At 44.2% G+C, this 18982-nt stretch overlaps 8 protein-coding genes across 8 annotated transcripts; 3 read left to right on the forward strand and 5 right to left on the reverse strand.

The window, feature by feature from the left end:
* Nucleotides 1-535: 535 nt before the first annotated feature.
* On the reverse strand, nucleotides 536-2629 carry L199_005471 (uncharacterized protein; the record flags this gene model as incomplete). The annotated part of the gene is made up of 3 exons (XM_064891182.1): nucleotides 536-752; nucleotides 817-998; nucleotides 1109-2629. The coding sequence occupies 3 exons, from the start codon at nucleotides 2627-2629 to the stop codon at nucleotides 536-538; spliced, it is 1920 nt and encodes a 639-aa protein (XP_064747254.1).
* A 1154-nt stretch (nucleotides 2630-3783) lies between these two features.
* L199_005472 (uncharacterized protein) lies at nucleotides 3784-6917 on the reverse strand (the record flags this gene model as incomplete). The annotated part of the gene is made up of 16 exons (XM_064891183.1): nucleotides 3784-3925; nucleotides 4024-4203; nucleotides 4272-4369; nucleotides 4438-4545; nucleotides 4612-4656; nucleotides 4732-4789; nucleotides 4843-4876; nucleotides 4938-5046; nucleotides 5123-5140; nucleotides 5208-5285; nucleotides 5361-5454; nucleotides 5536-5701; nucleotides 5786-5821; nucleotides 5903-5951; nucleotides 6030-6254; nucleotides 6378-6917. 16 exons carry the CDS (start codon nucleotides 6915-6917, stop codon nucleotides 3784-3786), a joined length of 1980 nt encoding a protein of 659 aa, XP_064747255.1.
* Nucleotides 6918-7748: 831 nt separating this feature from the next.
* Nucleotides 7749-10399, reverse strand: L199_005473 (uncharacterized protein; the record flags this gene model as incomplete). The annotated part of the gene is made up of 5 exons (XM_064891184.1): nucleotides 7749-8675; nucleotides 8727-8821; nucleotides 8872-9424; nucleotides 9478-9612; nucleotides 9686-10399. 5 exons carry the CDS (start codon nucleotides 10397-10399, stop codon nucleotides 7749-7751), a joined length of 2424 nt encoding a protein of 807 aa, XP_064747256.1.
* A 1203-nt stretch (nucleotides 10400-11602) lies between these two features.
* On the forward strand, nucleotides 11603-12312 carry L199_005474 (uncharacterized protein; the record flags this gene model as incomplete). The annotated part of the gene is made up of 5 exons (XM_064891185.1): nucleotides 11603-11611; nucleotides 11677-11719; nucleotides 11783-11862; nucleotides 11932-12155; nucleotides 12267-12312. The coding sequence occupies 5 exons, from the start codon at nucleotides 11603-11605 to the stop codon at nucleotides 12310-12312; spliced, it is 402 nt and encodes a 133-aa protein (XP_064747257.1).
* A 52-nt stretch (nucleotides 12313-12364) lies between these two features.
* L199_005475 (uncharacterized protein) lies at nucleotides 12365-13427 on the reverse strand (the record flags this gene model as incomplete). The annotated part of the gene is made up of 3 exons (XM_064891186.1): nucleotides 12365-12831; nucleotides 12938-13085; nucleotides 13152-13427. The coding sequence occupies 3 exons, from the start codon at nucleotides 13425-13427 to the stop codon at nucleotides 12365-12367; spliced, it is 891 nt and encodes a 296-aa protein (XP_064747258.1).
* Nucleotides 13428-13748: 321 nt separating this feature from the next.
* On the forward strand, nucleotides 13749-16239 carry L199_005476 (eukaryotic translation initiation factor 3 subunit L; the record flags this gene model as incomplete). Its single annotated transcript, XM_064891187.1, has 9 exons — nucleotides 13749-13967; nucleotides 14117-14267; nucleotides 14325-14353; nucleotides 14416-14512; nucleotides 14579-14947; nucleotides 15047-15255; nucleotides 15318-15454; nucleotides 15540-15936; nucleotides 16015-16239. 9 exons carry the CDS (start codon nucleotides 13749-13751, stop codon nucleotides 16237-16239), a joined length of 1833 nt encoding a protein of 610 aa, XP_064747259.1.
* A 207-nt stretch (nucleotides 16240-16446) lies between these two features.
* L199_005477 (uncharacterized protein) lies at nucleotides 16447-17496 on the reverse strand (the record flags this gene model as incomplete). Its single annotated transcript, XM_064891188.1, has 4 exons — nucleotides 16447-16537; nucleotides 16629-16724; nucleotides 16992-17368; nucleotides 17452-17496. The coding sequence occupies 4 exons, from the start codon at nucleotides 17494-17496 to the stop codon at nucleotides 16447-16449; spliced, it is 609 nt and encodes a 202-aa protein (XP_064747260.1).
* Nucleotides 17497-17849: 353 nt separating this feature from the next.
* Nucleotides 17850-18804, forward strand: L199_005478 (uncharacterized protein; the record flags this gene model as incomplete). Its single annotated transcript, XM_064891189.1, has 2 exons — nucleotides 17850-18157; nucleotides 18324-18804. 2 exons carry the CDS (start codon nucleotides 17850-17852, stop codon nucleotides 18802-18804), a joined length of 789 nt encoding a protein of 262 aa, XP_064747261.1.
* Between the last annotated feature and the right edge of the window lie 178 nt (nucleotides 18805-18982).

An 18982-nucleotide genomic window follows, 5' to 3' on the forward strand; every position in this document is an offset into this window, starting at 1 on the left:
ATGCTATGAGACAGTTTGTATAATATGAATTTTCTGAGATGTGTACTTCAATCGAACCCAGATCCCACAGAATGAGTGACGACAGTGAATCAAGAAAAGACTATGGAGATAAGCAAAGTCCTTGAATTGTTTCTTTTATAGATTAGATGGGCTACCAAGTGTAGTTAAGCGAGTGACTTTTTGTATGAGCTGCCTCCAGTAGATTGCCGACAGGTCAAATGCGAGTTTACGGTTCCTTTCGGTGGACTCGCTTTGTGCCTGGAACTTTGACCTGAAAATAGATTGCTTGCAAGTCCCGTAGATAACCGCACTGTACTTGTAGAAACTACGAGGCAAAGTGGCGATTGACCTGCGGCTTTGCCGATGACTATCGCAATGCTGTATCTGCTCGTCACCACTTTGTCCTCCACGGAAGAGTCAAAGATTCAAATACAAAGGTATCTCGTACTAATGATTTCCCTACTACTCTGGACGGTATCTCATGCCGCACGGTACGATCAAATCATGAGTTCACATCACTATTTGAGACGTTTCCTTACGCCATGAAATCTACCACCGCCTCCTTTGATCCCTTATTTCGACTTCCACTGAGGGATATCTCTCCCGACCGAGAAGAACCGAATTGATCCGTATCTGCCTCTGTATCCGATACGACCTTCAGCATCGGGTCACTTTTGGCCCCTATAGCATCCTTCTGTGACCGATGACGAGTCGCATCGGGACTAGTAGCAGGAGGCCACGTAGAACCCAGACTGCATAAATGGGGTTGGCATCAGCTGACAGACACAACCAGGCTACCGTAAGGTGTAAACTTACTCGTGAACAGTTTGCTTGTCCCATTTGGTAGTAGGGTAAATCTTATTTCTTAGACATCTGACCGCAGAGTGCCAATGGTCCTTGATTGGATTCCACCTCAGTCTACCTAACCATCCTGGTAACGAGGGGCTGATGGCTGAAGGGGGTTTCCAGAATTTTGATGGTAATTTGAAAGGGAGATACTATGTCATATCATCCACGTTATCCGTACATCCACCTTCCTATTGATGCATCCAGCGAGATCAAACAAATCAATGGGAAATAAGAAGGGAACAAAGGTATCTGAACTTACTTCTGTGTTGAATACCAAATCTTGTTGGATATTCTCACCAAATATTCTACCCCAGTATAAAAGCTCATAACTCTCTTTGGTCTTTTGACGAGCATGTATAGAAGCTTCCAACTTGCTTGGCGAAAGTATATTGTTCTCGTGCGATCTTAGACAGAAATAAGGATCAACAGTCCTCTCTCTTATCTTATCCTTCACCACATTACCGTTATCATAGGATAAATTTGAATGCTTATCGATCACGGTTAATCTAACTTCCTTATCACCTTCCCTTGCTCCAGATACCAAGTACATACTCAATCTTCTTGCAATTTCAAATATTGCCCAATCAACGGATCTCGTAGTGGATATCCAATAATCTTCTCTTTCCCCCTCTCGTCCAGATTCTTTCGCCATTTTGGAAATATCTGAAATTGAGTCGAGCCTAACAGTGATAAATTTTTTAGAGGGTCTGCAAAGTATATGATCTATCATTACTTCTCTCATCAAAGGTCTCGTCAGCCAGCCTTCATTATCTTTCCTTTCGTCAGGTTGATAAGATCGGAAGAGGGCTTCATACGATCTAGGTGTAAGTCTTTGAAATACAGATGAAGTGGCGGAAAACCCCGATGTTTTCATATCTCCTGACCAAAGCAAAGGGGATACGCTAGATTGCGAATGGACTCTGAAGACGATTTGATCTTCTATTGCTAGTCTTGATAATTGGAGGTATTGGAGATAATCTAAGTTATTGTACCCAGTCTGAAGTGCTGAACCTGCGGTGTCTCCAGAAGTAGCTGGTTGAGAGGAATATGATCTGGAGAATAACGGTCGTTCGAGGTTGAAATTCATACTCGGACCTGCATTTGCATTTGAAGAAGAAATGAAGTGTCGGGTTTCAGAAGGGGTATTGAAATTTGGGATGTTACGAGGCGATTGAGCCTGTGGGGGACCAGTGGCAGAATAATATGGCGGTGATGAAGATGAGTTATATGAACTGTTTCCCGGCTGAATGTAGTGTGGCCTCGGCGGAAGCATCCTCAGACCTGTGTTCGAATGTGGATTTTTCGGCAGGGACGAGGGAGAATGTTGTGCTTCATATGGTATCGCCTGTGGTCTGCTTCGGTTGACCGACTTCAAAGAAGGATCTTGAATTCTGACCGGTCTCGATTTCCAACTTCCATCTGCCGTGATGCCTTTCGGAGGGTTCGGGTCATCATCAACAATCAATAGTGATTCTTTGAAAAATTCAGGAAGTTTACGCGGTCTCGGGGACTGAATATTCGAATGAGCTTGAGGGATGAATCGGGGGATTTGAACTTGCCCTTGATTCGAATGATTAGGTTGATGATACCGAATATTTTGATACTTTGGGGAATAGAAACGAGGGGTGTTATAAGCGTGTTGACGCATAGGAATAGGAGGTGCATTCGATGAACCGCCTGATTTAGTTTGGACCTTGGCAGGAGAGACAATCTTGGGGGTTGATAAATGAGGTGGGGTCTCACGGGACCATCCCTCGGTGTGTCTCTCTGGTTCTTTCATCACGCACGGCTTTGAAGAGAGATCGTGCAGCTATTGTATCCCCCAAAGAGAGGTGAAGGAAGTAAAAGAACGCCTATAATGAGAAACTAGTATACAGGGGTCCATTTGATGGGAAGGAGATACTTCACTTACCCTTACTTGTGAGTCGAAGGTATACAGTATGGTTCTAACCGTTCAAGAAGATTTTTCAAGACTCAGTCCAATAGAAAGTAGGAGGGAGAACCACAGAAATACACTACAATAGACACAAGACAAAGCTCAATAGGAATGTTTCTCACTGAGATGGTTGTGATCGCGAAAGACTTTATATCTTTGCACCACCTCATGTCACTCGAGGGGGTTCAACTTTCGCACATGTGGTCTGTGCTCAACATTCAATTACCCATTCTCTTCAGGAGCACATGAAGATGCTACTCTGGGACTGTGCGCTGTCACCGGTCACGTATTATAACATCTCTTTTGTCCTAGTTTACTAACACTAACTTAATTCAAGTTTTCAGTATAATTCAGCCAGTCAATGTTCTAATTATAACTTGATTTCATATCGTTCGCTACTAACATGATCGATGAAAACACGTATACAGTAGCTTCTAAAGCGTATCGATCGGTGGGTGAATCGATCAACCACTTCGATGCGAGTTCCAGAACTTGTTCATGGCAATTGCAGAGCGCTTGAACTGTAATCCCCATGAGAGTATATCAGCCTTGGATACTCGAGAGAATCATAAGTAATCAGACTCACAGTTCTTTCCAGAGTGGGGCTATTGACAATTGATATCCTCTAATTAGCAGAATGGTCTATCAAAAAGCAGGAAAACAAAAAGAAAGTTCGGCTCACCTGTTGTAATCCACATGTTGTACACCTACAAGCACCAAAGATCAGCATCATTCATCATTCTTAATTTGGGAGAGTTGGGAAAGGAGAATCGATACCAGAATCACGACACTTACCGAATCTAACTGCAAATCCATTATTCCATTCAAACTGTGCGCAAATCAGATATCACAAATTACCATTAGCGACTCGTAACTTTCATGACGAGCATTAAAACAGACTGAGCAGAAAATAAGGTACTAACACTGCAGATAAAATCAATATCAGATTTAGCTCGACTCATTCGGGGGTTTTCTTTTCTGATCCAGGTGCTGATCACTCACTTGTCAACAAGACTCCAAGCGAAGGTACCTCTAACATCTGTTCCATCTTCATGTATAGCCTTGAGAACCTCACCAAGATAACTTAAAAAGTAAAGTTCTCGCTTGGTATCTGTCGTAACTCTATACTTGTATGATTGTCTGTAACACCGAACCAAAGTTGAGGTGTTAGCCTGTTTGTTCACCGAACACTATGTTCATCGTACAATATTAAAATATCGGCAGTTGAAGTCACCTACTCATCCTCTACAGGTTCAGCAAATCCGAATTCACTTAGATAAATCCCTCCACTCGTAGGATACTGTTCGGTCAGTCCCTTGAGGAAACTTCGTAAGTACTGCCAGGTATTTTGTAACCATGTTACTCTTTGATCTGCAAAATCGGCGAAACCCCATTCGTAAGGTGTTGGAACGTAGAAACTGTAAAGTTGAAAACATCGTCAATACGATGTACAAGGACCTAGTAAGCCAGCTGAAAAAACACCCACTTGACCTGATTGCATGCTGGCCAGAGCGGATCAGAGATATTGGCAATACAAGCGTCGAACCCTGCTGGAGGAGCCGTAACGTATCCTACTCGATATCCCTGGCGAATACCAAAAAATTCAGCTCCATTGTTTGTGGTTGTCTGAAAATGTGAGTGTATTCGCTCACATCAATAGCGAAGAAATCCGCTGTTCCTTTGATTAAAGCCTTTTGTTCATCAGTAAATCGAGGTAAGATCTCAGAAGGAAGGTCATCTTTGATGAGTTCAGGCCAATCCTAAAGGCGAAACCCAATCAACATCAACATTTTTGGATCATACGGAATTTCGCTATCATCACTCACTCCAGTGTTGTATATCGGTTCCGCAAAGATACCAATTTGGTATGCCTAACGTCTCAGATGTTACAGTATCAGTTTTCATGATTCGGAGTAGCATATGAAGAGAAAAGATGTGACACCTACGCCATGTCTCTCAACAGCTCGGATATCATCTTCATTGCCATCTCTCCAAGGTACACCACTGAAAAAGCGTATACGTGAGCTGAATTCTTTACGAGACTGTACTCAGCTTACACAAAGTTATCGGACTTGAAAGCTATTTGACCCTCTGCATTCAAGACTTATCAGCTACTGTAATGTACGTTTTTATTTCGATCTCTGCCACTTACGAATATCGAGCTCTCTGAATCTCTGTACAGTCTTAGCATGCGCCAGGGTCAGGTGATAACTACATGTATAAGGGTACACAGTAGTGTTCAAACCGTCCGAGAATGTTTGCTGGAGGATGTCGAAGGTTTTATCAGCGCACCCTCTTGATATGAGAATAAGTGGTCTCTGGTGAAAAAGAACTTACATTGATTGGGTATTGTCCCTGCGCATATGCAAGATCAGCTTGGCTTGGTTGGTGGGCATGTAACCCATACCAGAAGCTAACGCACCTGACTGCAGAAGACTACAGGTTCATTGAACGTGATCCACTTGTGAACCGTACCATTGTATTGTCGGAAGACGGTTTCCTAGAAGGCAAGGGGGAATTGTGTTAGCCAAATTTCAGGTGGAAACAAAAAGGATTGATTAGGCGGAAGACTAACAGCGTAGTTAACATAGTCATCTATTATCTCCTCATTAGCAAATCCACCATATTTCAACTGCAAAGCCAACGGTGTATCCCAGTGGAATAACGTACTATCGACAAGCAATTGTTAGCTCATATAGCCTCACTCGTTGGACTGAGATCATTATTGCTTTTAGTGAGAGAACACTCACACAACAGGTTCGACACCTTGTTCCCAACAATAGTTGATCAGATCTCTGTAGAATTGTACACCCTCTTCGTTGATCGGTGAATCCTTGGAGCCGAATGGATAGATCCTTGTCCAGAAGAGTGAAAAGGAATATACGTTGCCGCCTAGTGCGGCAAGTCGGGCGATGTCTATTCGATTAGAAGATGGACGATAATCAAGCAGCTCAGCCAAAGATCTGTCAGGTGTGTAGTATTGTTACTCAAACTATTCACCTTGTTTGTATAGATAGTATCCGAGATCACCAACGTCTAAATCATCCATGAATTTCATCAGCTCTTCCTTCCCTAACTCACGAGCTTCGTGCTTATCGCATTGTCGATTGTACTTACCAGACGTAGTGTTATCAGCAATAAAGCCAGGGAATCTTGCTGCCCAATCCTACATCTTATCAAACCATCAAGATTATACTCTCGTCAGCCAATCATACTGTAACTATCTGAAATAACTTGTACCCACCCAAATAGTCGGTCCTTTCCCACCATCTTTCACAGCTCCTTCCCACTGCTGGGCAGCGGTAGCCCAACCAAATAAGAACCCCTCAGGGAATTGATATTGCGTTAAGACTTTTTCGGGGCAGGTAAATAGATAATCTGGGAAGAGGGTTGGAGGGTCTTCGGGTAAAGGGTATGGTTGAGGTGGGAGTGGAGTGGTGCGGAAAGGTGGTTCTTGGATTGGACCGACCTACGGAGCAAAATGATGCAATGTACATTAGCGATCTGATCAATTTCTGCTAGATCCACAATGAATAAAGTATGATAGGTGTGATCTAGACATTGATGTAATGATATTACTCTTCAAACTCACATAATCATCCCAGAATTTTTCCAACGTCTCATCCGAATAATCATCAAACGCAATCGGAGTGGGTGTTCCACCAGTGGAAGTAGTCTTGGTAGCATTGATAACATTTTTATTGGTAGTTGCCAAAGGAGGTGGAGAAGGAATCGCAGAAGTAGGTATCCACCCTAGATCGGTAGTACCTGATCCTACGTTCACTGACGTCGAGGAAGTATCGGAATCTGAAGTGGACCCAGATGAAGCTGCAGCTGCAGCTGAAGTCGAAGAAGCACGGTTTTGAGATGTCTTACTCCCTGATTTCGAAGCGGTAGAGGTAGACGATAAAAATACAGAAGATCGAAGACTCGCAACTGAGCTGATATAGGTGCTGGTAGCTGATTGGGAAGTTCCAGTTGATCGAGCAGAAGTAGTTTGACCTGTTTCCGTATCTGAAGGACTGATGGAAGTATCATTCCCACTACCGTTACTATCTTGACGAGGAGCTATAACGCTTCCTCTTACTGATACTACCAGTGACAATAACGTGAATAGAGTGCTTGACCTCATTCTGTCCGTCTACACTCGTATTCAGCAATTGATGAGTAAGCCCGAACAGAACATCCCTCCTTTCCCTTCTAGTACCATATATATATTTCTATATACATATTCATGCTCATCTCCCCATCCCCAGTCAGAAAAGCTTTCATCCTACATCATCCGTCGAATCACGCGGCTCATCAATCTGTTAGCTCATCGGTCCATCTTCGAACCAAGCTAAGCTGAATTAAGAAGATAAAATTCGTGTACGTATACTCGTACACACGATTGACATGATTCGTTTCTTTTCCCTCTACATCCTTCAAACGGGATCAATCAGACTTATACGCTAACAAGGGCGCAGTAGACGCTAACAGCTGAAAAAGCACATGATCAACTGCCCCTCCCCCTCCCTCTTTTTGGCCCCATGGTGCCGTTCTTTCCCGCCGGTCTGTCTGCATGTGATGGTGTACGATCTTTCCCGTTATCCCGTTAGACTGACTTCACGCTGACGATTATTCTTGTTCTTCGAGCCAAGGCTAGTTGAAGGATACTACTGTAGTAGGAAGCCCTCTTAGATTGGCGCTATCTTCCAACATGATTCTGTCGGTTAAAGGTTTAACCGACAGACCATTCACCTGTTTTAGCCGATACTCGTCCTCGATGTTCGAATAAATGCCGACGAATAATCACATAGAAAGTAAAAAGTCCATATACATTCCACAAAAAGCAGAGTCAAGTCATCATATCATCATCTATCCTATCTGTCTATCGTACATGACCTTCGAATCTATATATCCATATTCAGAGAGCAATCATAAACCCCACATTCATCTTGTATAACTCATTTACTAACTTGGTTTACTTGCTTTTACCCATCACGAAAACACCAAGAATGACCACACCCAAAAATCCAATTGCAGCAGGTAAAGCTAATTCCTTAGGTAATACTCCAGCTATCAACTCTCCTGATCCAGGGGCAGTAACTTTCGTAGGGATAGGTGCAGGAGCAGATTTCGAATGAACGACTCCTTCTTGTCCATAGGTTGGTTCAGAGGTGGGATCAGCACTAGGTGCTTCCATCTTCTTTTCAGATTCTTCAACAGCTTTAATATCCTTTTCAACTTCCTTTAACTCCTCTACTGCCTTTTCACCTCCAAGATCTCTAGCAAATTCTTCCCACACTTTACCTCCATCTACTAACAATACTACTCTATCTGATTTTTGACCTCGAGCGATACGGACCGCATCGGCAACGTCACCGTCAGCTGTCATGGTTACCAGATCACCTTCGTCATCGGTATAATGCAAAGTGAAATTCGATGGATCGGGTAAATGAACTTCTTGTCCCTCCTTGGCTCCTTCAGCAGTGAAGAATGGGTCGGTCAATAATTTACCAGCGACAATATCTCGAAGGAGTTCGTAGGAATCGTGTCGAGCTTGGAATCGATGAGTCCTTCCGGATGGTGTTCGGAACTTGAAGACATAGGTACCATCGTCCACTGGAACAGGGTTTGGAGCGACAGAAGAAGCTGCACCTCGTTTTTCGAATTCTGAGGCGTTGTCATCGACAGCTGAGGCTGAGTCGTTGGGCATGACTTCAGAGATGGGCGAAGTCATCGATGAAAGACCACGACCGTGACTTGGTCGAGAGGGTGTATCAGGTCGATCAGAAGCAGAGACAACAGAGATGGAATCGTCATCGCCACCAGCACCGGGGAGAGCCTCGAAGAATTTACCCCACATGGGTCCAGTCTCGTTGGATCGGTCTTCGCTCATGGATTCGATCTGAATATATTGTCAGCTGATACGCTGAATTTCCTTTTAATTTCAGCTTACCTGTTCAAGCGTAGCATACGTAAGTTTGAGTACATCCACAATGCCAATAAGTCTTCCATCGGTCTCCACAACAGGAAGGTTAAGGTAATGACCATCTGCACATACGCGTTAGCTACAGCTCATCAACTACAGAATGCTAACTCACTGTGCATCTTCTTGAGCGCATCCTGGACGACCATAGTGGGAGGAGCAGTATCAGGATGAGGAGTCATGACTCTCACCACACTGCATCTCGAAGCGTCGAGACCGGCAGCGATGACTCGAAGAACGATATCTTTGGAAGTGAAGATACCAGCGATCTTAGGGATATTGTTACCACCACTAACGCCCGAGATGGCGGAAGTACCGGGATTGGTCTCCATAACACAGACAGCGGTGGTTCGTCGTTCTTTCATGAGTTTAGCAGCCTCCCGTACAGAAGTTCTAGGAGTGACAGTAGCTGGAGTAGTCCTTGCATCGATGACTGTAGTCAAGTCTGGAAGAGCCATTCGTTCTTTCAGGGCATCGACATAGGCCATCATAGCTGCTGCCTGAGGGTTGGTGGATAGACCGGGACCAAGTTCGGATTGAACACCGGCAAGCGCAGCGTGTAGTTGCGAAGTGGCTGAAGATCCTCGTTCGACCTTGGCAAGTGCCTCGTGAAATACTTTAGTAATATCAAGTAAACCGACGACATCACCATCCTCGTTACAGACGGGCTGATAACGAATGATCAGCTCCGTATACGAAAATAGGGTGTCGGTTGACTCACCAAGTGTCTGAACCCTTTGCTGACCATCAATTGCAAGGCCTCAGTGGCAGAAGTGGTATCTCGAGTGACCATAGGGTTTTTCGTCATGATTTGAGCGACAGTGGTTAGTCGGGGATCAAGACCTTCAGCAGTGACCTAAACACAGGAAACATACAATCAATAAAAGTGAAACACTACTTATTCGCTTTTGCAGGAAAGCTCTACTCACCCTGAAAGCCAAATCTTTAGCAGTGAAAATACCACTCAAACCTTCTTCATCGTCGACGACCAGAACACAATCTGCTCGTTTGGCAGCACACAATTGAGAAGCATCTGCAACGCTCATTCCTTCCGGAACGGTAAGAGCGGGACTCGGTCGAAGTCCAGCTACAGTACCTTTCTGAAGTTTCCTATTGGTGCTTCTCCTTCCAGAAGATTGAGCCGATGGGGCACCTGAACCAGGTCGTTTTCGTGATAGTTCGTTTTCAATCTTCTTTCTCAATGACTGTAATTTACCGGCAAATCCAGTTGATTGCGAGCGCGATAGAGTAGAGTGATAACGTGGTCGTTGAGGTATATCGTTAGTTTCCGATTCGGGTGTAGGAGGTAGATGCGTTGAGGTAGCGGGTCCGGATGTGGGCACAGAGGAAGATGGGAAGGGTGTAGATTTGGATTTATGTTTGAATGGGTTCGATGCCGACCGATGAGGTTTCGGTGGAACAGGTTTGGATGCAGGTGAAGGTGGCACAGCCATTATATCGGCAGCAGTTATAGAATGTGAAGGTGCAGGGAAGGGCACAGATGATGAGTGTGGTATGGCCGGTCGTTCCATGGTAGTTGAGGAGTTGGTCGAGCGTATAGAGGATGGTGGGGTATCGAGAGGTATTTGAGTGGTGGTAGGAGGAGCGACGTCGTAGCCGGATTGGGATTGGGGACGTGACATGGTGGGTTTGTTTACGGTGGGAGCAAGGAAAGATGCAGATGAAAGGGTAGTCTGAGCAAGAAAACCGATCGCGAGGGTATATGAGCCAGGATGGGTGAAAGAGATAAAGAGATAAAAGTATAAGGAATGTGGGGAAACAAGTCAAATGACGGGTGCGGGCGCAAACGGATGGGTAGTCACGAGATGCGATGGGCAGGTTATGAAAGGAAGAAGATATGAAGAAAGGAAAGAAGAACAAGGAATGGATTGATGGGATGGGATTGTTTGGGTCGGGGCAACTCGCTCAGGGCAGCGAAATCAAAATCAAAAGTTAAAAATCAAAACAAAACAACTCGCGCCGGGAGTTACTTTGATCAAACGTATTTCATCGGTCTGTCCCATGTATTAGTGGGTGATGAAGGATTAAGAAGTACAAGCGATGATGACTTTGACAAAGGTATCGATGATGGAGGACGAGATGGAATGGGATGGGATGTGGATCGAATAAGGATGCAAATGATAGGTCATAGCTTTGAAACAAGCAGACGCTACACACACTAAAAATCAAAAGCCACAAACAATCCCTATAATCCCATCCTTGTATACATCCGAGAGAGGTAATGAAATTGGATGCATAAAATGATTATGGCAGACAAGAAGAACATGAAAGAAATGTTGGAAGCCAACTGAGAAGAGGTATGCAAGAGGACAGTACTCACCTCATCCCTCTTATTAGTCTTTTTCCTAGTATCCGCCGCTGGACTATGAGTGTTCATACTGGTTCTTGGTTGATTGCGATCGGGTTGAGGACTGTAAGTTGGGTTGGAAGCTGCTTCGTACGTTGAGTGTGGTAATTGATGATGTAGACCTCCGTTCGGGACTGGGATCCGTGACATGAGAGGTTGTCGGTGATGATGTTGATGTTATCGATGATGATTTACGTTTGGGGTGGAATGAAGTCAGTCGGTGGTCAGTCTGATGAAAAGTGAGACAGGCAAATCAACGCGTGTAGCGTATACGCGTGTCATCAACGTAATCGTAACCCGGCATCTAGCTAGGATGACGTGTGAGCAGATAGAGCCTACGAGCGGGATCAAACATATCAGTACTGTTGATGTTACAAGCTGACCACCACGGGATGATCATAGCGGATGAACATGACATACAATTCGAGATGTGTTATGCATTCGACCACCTGGCAACTATTCACAGATCGACAACACTATGAGCTTGGTGAGCTGCAAATCTCCTGACCTTTTGCAAAGGAGCAATCAGCTGACATATCAATCCATTGATAGCTACCACCAGAAGATGAAGGAGATGGAGTGGAGGTAGCTTGGGGTGGGTTCTGAACTTTTAGCTAGATATACAAAGTAGCTGATGCCACAACATTCATGGTCACAGAGGACCAACAGCGTATAAATACATTCTCAAAGCTCAACAATCGATTGACAGATATCCAAGATCTCCTCAAACAGAAAAACGTAAGTCTTGTCCTGATATTTTACTAACATTGTGAACCTGTGACTGACATGCGTGATGACGATATGTAGGAAGAGAAAGAGTACTATGACGACTTATCAATGGAATTAGAGCTGGCCGATTCAGATTCCGAACCTATACTATACAAATTAGGAGATTCGTTCTTCCATTTGTCGTTGAGAGATGCAAGGAAACAGTTGAAATCGGATTTGAAGAGGTATGAAAGTGAGATTGAGGGGTTGGAAAGTAAGAAGAATGATTGTGAATCCGGGATGAAGGATTTGAAAGTTCAATTGTGAGTGTGTAATCCTTGCTTTTTCAGATGGACTATGACCGCACGATCACCTGTTATCTCAGGAAAACATGCACTCTTCAATTGATACTAACGATACTTGGCATGTCGCAGATACGCAAAGTTCGGTAAACAGATCAACCTTGAGACTGGACCTTAGTGGATATTCATACCAATGAGATATTACCATCATGTATCATAATCATGCATCATTATACCCTTGTACTATCGTTCGCAACATCAACCACTCCTCCTTCACCATCAATACCCAAATCCGACTCTTCTTCACCTTCAACCTCGCCTTCACCTTTCTTACCATATTTCCTTTTCGCCTTTTTCTTCTTGTTCAATTTCCTAATCCTCAATTTCTCCTCTTTAACCTCTTTTTTCGTATACGCACCACTCAATACCTTTTCTTCAAATTTCTTTGTCTCTTTCTTACTTCTCATCAACCCCTCATCTTGAGGTATATCCACTACTACTCCTGCTATGTCGTATCCTGGTAATTGACCCGTTGTCCTAAGTACTTCTAGACGTTCACCGAGGATTTTACGAGCCACTTTACGATTCTCTTCTCTTGATCTTGTAGGTTGCGCTTGAATTCTTATACCGGTTGGGATATGGGTCAGGGAAACGGAAGAATTGGTTTTGTTTATTGCTTGACCGCCGGGTCCCCTGCCTTTTCAAGTAATTACGAGTTAGCGAAATGAAAGCGAGACGGAGAACAACTTTTGTAGAAATGATGATGTAGACCGAGCATATGAGATACATGCTAGATAACTCACCTCGCACGAACTTCTCATCCAATTCATGTTCTGGGATCTCAACCGCTCTCTGTCTTGACAAGATCCGATTCAGTCTTTTGATCGAAGTTGGTAATTTCGGTCGATGAAGAAGTTGATCTTTACTGGAAGAGGTGTCTTTGACTTGATACTGTTACAGCGATGATGCCATTAACAAAAATGATTAACATTCCTTCACCATGTGGAATGAACATACAGAGGGTCCAGTAATACTTTCTTCAAAGTCTACGAGATCCGGATTCGGATCTTCTTGATCGACATTCCTTACTGAATGGGAAGTGCCATCTCCACTATCTCCAAATAAATCCCCATCATCTATCTCTTCCTTCTGTTCATCATGTTGAGGTCGCGTAGCGAATGTTCGATATCGCCAATAGCTACATCCGACCGCTGGTCCCAGACGAGTCGCATTGATCTTCCGAGCTATCTCTCGAGTTGGTAAGTTTCGTATGACTGGACGTATGACTTGCATGGTAGAGACCATGAGAAAGTCCTGATGCTATATTTGGATTCACTACCAGCATACATCTATCGACATGCAGAGGAGAGGTCGAGGAGCGGTCATGTCAAGTGGAGGGATATGCGACAGTTATGAGTACAGTGCAGTGCCACATTACCATCCCAATCGGCGTTTTGAACTCAACCTGACATGACAGGTCAGGCAGCAGCCAAGCTATCACTCAGACTTTTGACTTTTTGTCCACTGCACTCGTTCATCGTCCATTGTTCTCGATAATACTCTTTAAAAAGGTCAACTACTCTATACAAGATCACCCACCACACCAACCTAGAAATGGCCGACCCAACTGCATTCTACGAGCCAACAGAGGACGAGCTCCTTTCCTCCCTCGCCGTCCCAGTCCAATCATACAACCCTGAATCAGACGCAGATGAATATAGGAGATTGCAGGAGCTGGAACAACATGCCTACGCGCAACAGCAATTGATGGTGGCCGAACAGGAGCAGGAGCAGTTGCAGGCTTTGGAACAGGTCCCAGAGGATGTCAAGAGGGTGAGTGGGCGTGGACTTAGGTTTGAAAGATGGATATGACATTATACAGTCGTTGCCTTCTTCAACGTCTTGACAAATGGGCAGATGTTCCTTTTGGAGATGGATCAATTAGTGTCAGGATTCATGCTGACCTTCATGCGCTGGTCCAGTTCCTCGTCCTCTTCCACCAAGCCATCCTCGAGAATGACTTACCAACCATCACCAACATGTACGAAAGTGGATGGAACAAGTTGACCCAAGCCCATTACTCTCAAAATGAATGGCCGGAAGCTGAACTCATCTCTCCCTTGGTCGGAAATGGTGAGCTAATTGGTTAGCATCTGTATGTAGAACCGACAGCTGACTTTGGGTTTGCAGATCAAGTTTTCCTGACCCTTTACCGAGAGGTGAGCCGCTCGAGTACCTGACCCACTGAACGACATGCTAACAATTTCTCGCATATCAATAGCTCTACTTCAGACATGTCTATGCTAAACTTCAACCTACTATCGACGATCGATTCCAATCATACGAAAACATCTGTGAACTCTTCAACTACCTTCTGAGTGAGTTCAACTTTCACTGACACGTGCACGTATGTTGTTGTGCTGACTTTACGCTGGATCTGACAGACTCTGACGGTCCTGTACCTCTTGACCTACCAATCCAATGGTTATGGGACATGCTCGACGAGTTCGTCTACCAGTTCTCCAACTTCTCTACCTGGCGTGCCAACCCCAAAAACAAGAATGAAGAGGAATTAGAAGCTTTGGCCGAAGCTCAAAACATCTGGTCATCTTACTCTGTCCTCAACGTTTTGTATTCCTTGGTTCAAAAATCACAAATCAACGAACAGCTCAGGGCGGAGAAACAAGGTAAAACGCCAGAAGAAGTTCAAGAATTAGCTGGAGAGTATGGAAGTAAACCTCTGTACAGGAATTTAGGTTATTTCTCTTTGATTTGTTTGTTGAGAGTGCATGTTCTTTTGGGTGATCCTACTTGTGAGTTTGCCTTCTGCGTACAGATCAGAATGATCAATACCAACCGCACCACATAACTTACGTTGATTGTCGCTGAAACTGATTCATGAATTTTGATAGTGGCCCTCCAAACAATGGAAAATGTCGATCTTTCAGGTGGTGCATTCTTAACCCGAATCACAGCTTGTCACGTTACCACCTACTATCATGTTGGATGTGCCTATATGGCTTTGGGAAGATGGCCAGATGCTATCAAGACTTTCATCTCCGTTTTGATCTTCTTCATCAGAATGAAGCAGTACCACACCAGGTCATACCAGTATGGATCGGTGAGTCAGCTGGCAGACTCGGTCGGATTCGATTTTGAGCTGATATTGTTTACTTTTGATAGATAACCAAACAATGTGAGAGGATGTACGCCCTTCTCGCCATTTGCACTACCCTTTCGCCTGGACCTTCCGACGAGAGCATCATGAGTATCGTCAAGGAGCATTACGCAGATCAATTATCAGTTTTACAACGAGGAGGGTAAGTATCATCCCCATGACCCACACCAGAATCAGCTAAGAGAACACGATACGGATCAAGCTGATAATCTTTCTTTTGCATGTAGTGACGAAGCTTTCGAAACATTCAAAGATCTCTTCCTATCCGCCTCCCCCAAATACCTCAACGTCAACCCACCACCATACGAAGATCCCTCAGCACTCGAATCATACCTTGCCAACCCTCCCATAGACGCCACACAACGACATCTCGAATTGTTCCTTTCTGACGTAGTTGCCGTTCGAGGTGTATCCAACATAAGAAACCTGTTGAAATTGTACACTTCGATTGACGCTTCGAAATTGGTTACCTTCTCTGAAGGGGAGACTGAACAGGAAGAGATCCTTCAACAGTTGATGGTGTTGAAAGCGGCCAGTAGGACTTATGCGAAAGGTCAACAACAAGATACTTTATTGGATGGTGAGAGAATCGTTACGAATAACTTGGATTTCACAATTGATGGGGTGAGTGCCATGTTTCTCTCTCAATCCATAAGTTTTGGAATGGGAATATTGGCTGATCCGTCCTTTTGCACTGTTCAGTCAATGGTTCACGTCGAAGAAACTACCTCTCACAGACGATATGCAGGATTCTTCATTCGAAATGCCGAACATGCTCAGAGAGTATTCAACACCATCAAATCATCACCTTTACCTATCCAACGTAAACCCACTACGAGCGTTACACAAACAACGACAGAAAATAAGAACGAACCTAAGAAAGCGGGTGCTTGGCAACCCAAGAGAGCGAGGGTGGCTGCTCAGTAAGAATTTATTTAGATAGGTGTGGGTGTAGGCTTAGGATAGATATTTTATGCATCATATTTGCATTGTGATGGATGTTGGGAATCGAGAATGAAGCGCTGTGTGCATCATTGAGAATACTTATTCGCTTGATTCTCATTCCACCGCCAAATTGATCGTCATGTGATGGAGATTGCTGCGTCACCATCATGCTATATGCTATATGTTATGCTATACAAAACGAGATACCGCTATCTCGTTCAATATTCTAGATGGAGGATGAGGTATTTCCGTAATACCGAAAGATGGTCTAATTGAATATCTGACAAAGTCCGCAAACAATGTCAGCATCAGACTGAACTTTGAACTAGACTGAACATAGTTGAATTGATGATAACGTTGTCATAACTCACGTAGCGAAGCCCCTTCTCTCTACTCTATTATGCTTCTTGGCTGTAGAAGCGTTCGTCTGAGTCCGTTGACCTCTTACAGGGTATCCTGCTGCGTGTCTGAGAGTATGAGAAGAGTGTAGGTCAGCAGTCGTCAACGACTCGAGCTGTTTTGGAGGGTATCTCGGTAACATGTGTTTATCTTCATTTCCACTCTAAACAATGTCGATCTTCCTGATAATTCACTACCCTACATCAATCATCCTTAAATCTGGATCTCTTTTGACCCATTTTCAAATCACTCATACCACCGACATCAATACTATCTCTACGACCGACTACCATACCTATACCATGCATTCTACTGGTAAGAACACGTCCACTCACCTCTTACCCCTATACGTTCCAACCATTCTCAAATGCGCAATATCAGCCTGCATCCCCCTCCTAGCTTCAGTCTCCAGTCTAAGCTCATCTAGCGGATCATCCCTTTCTTTTGCCTTTCCCTTATTGTTCTGGGCGGTGGCTACGATGGATTTGTTTCCTGGTATAGGCAGTGGCTTACCCCCTGGAGGAGAAAGGGTGATGTTCGACTGGGTTTCACGGACTTTGGCTGTTGTAGATGGTGAAGAGAGGTAAGCTGATAGAGAGGTGAGTTGAGGTTCGGTCAAATCTGATACGAGGGCTTCGGAGTGGATGGAGAGTCGGGCGAGGAGTCGGGATGCGAGGGGGTGAGAGAGACCATAGAATGTTAAGAGCGCGATCTGAAGATGAACAAAAGGAATGTATCAATATGGTATAGACAGAGAGGTGAGGTGAGATGAAGTGATATGGATCAAGAACTCACTTTGAGAGGTTTGTGGTCCGGTAAGTTGTGTCCTAGTAAATGCATTTTGGTAGACTATCGTTGGGATGGTTCTTGATCTGTCAGTCGATGTGTTATTGGGAAAATGCTAACTGAGATTTATCAAGTGGATAACGAGCGAATGTAGGTATAGGTAGCTGGATGTATAAGAGGACTGTTCAGATGTAAGATTTCAGCTTGGAAAAGTCAAAAGTGAACTCGAATGAAATACGGTGCCACATTGATTTTCTATGATCGGAGAATCGCGGAATTATCAACTCACCACCGTACAAGTCAGTCAGTCATCTTCAAGATTGACTTTGACTTTTGAGATTTCGAACGAATGAAAGCTAAGTAGTCATCTACATCTACCCATACCCATCATAACGCTCTCACTCACCATGTCACTCACCCGAGCACCCTCACAACTCCCCTCGGCATTCCGACTCGTCCGACAAATCCTCTCAGAGTCCACCGCAGCGCAGGGTCTAACAACCAAAGAATTAGTCAAAGAAGCTTTGAAGATCTATCAAAGCGAAAACCCAAATCACGATGCCACTCCGTTGCAGGCCAGCTCTTCAACGGTTGCTGAAAGCAGCACGAAAGGTCAAGGGAAAGGAAAAGGCAAGGGAAGTAACGTCTTGAGTGTGGGTAAGAAAGAAAAAGGGGTTAATGTCATTCCGGAGGGTCATCCATTCGTATCCACCTCGTAAGTTGTTCTGCTCGTATACATGATCACTCGCTTCTAGCGGAGAATGGTATATATACATAGTTCAATGATATTGCGATTGTCTGTACAGAAAATTCGCAACTATATCGACTGTCCATGACTCACACAATACAATCATACTAATATCACTTTTTTCCATCGATAGTTATCTAAAATCTCAAATACTCGCTCGTCTATCTTCCCAATCCCTCTTGATCAAAACCCCATCTCACCCATCTTCTTCTTCATCAGGTTCAAGTGGTAAACCGACATTCGTATGGCGTTTAAACAATCCTAAACAATCTAATCTATCCACCCCCTCGTGGGATTATCCATCTCATTGGGATAGTCTTATATCAGGAGAGAAGACCCCAGGCGAAACGTATTATGAATATAAGCAGAATCAGCTGGAAAGGAGGGAAGAAGAAAAGCAACGAGCGTTGGATAGCGGGAAAGTCTTGAGGACAGAAAGACAAATTTGGGAATGGGATGGTAGGAAGGATGGTTTGACGACGAATATGGAGAGATTACATTTGAATAAGAGAAGAAGAGAGAAGAGACCACAGAAGGAGAGGAGGAATCTACTGGCTTACGAGGGTCTGGGTGGGAATGGGAAAGAAGAAAGCTCGGAGAAGCAGGTTTTGTAGAATGGGATAAGGATCGTCAAGTACATGTTCCAAAATGTCCATTCGATTTGGACGTCAATCGTCTGATCTCAAGTCAACATCCATTACACACGTAACAAATGCATACGAGTAGACATAGACCAATCATAAATCATCATTATAACATACAATCATTATTAACATTTCCTTTTCATCGTCA

This window comes from Kwoniella botswanensis, chromosome 1, assembly GCF_036426115.1.
Source record: "Kwoniella botswanensis chromosome 1, complete sequence".
In the NCBI taxonomy this organism is placed as follows: domain Eukaryota; kingdom Fungi; phylum Basidiomycota; class Tremellomycetes; order Tremellales; family Cryptococcaceae; genus Kwoniella; species Kwoniella botswanensis.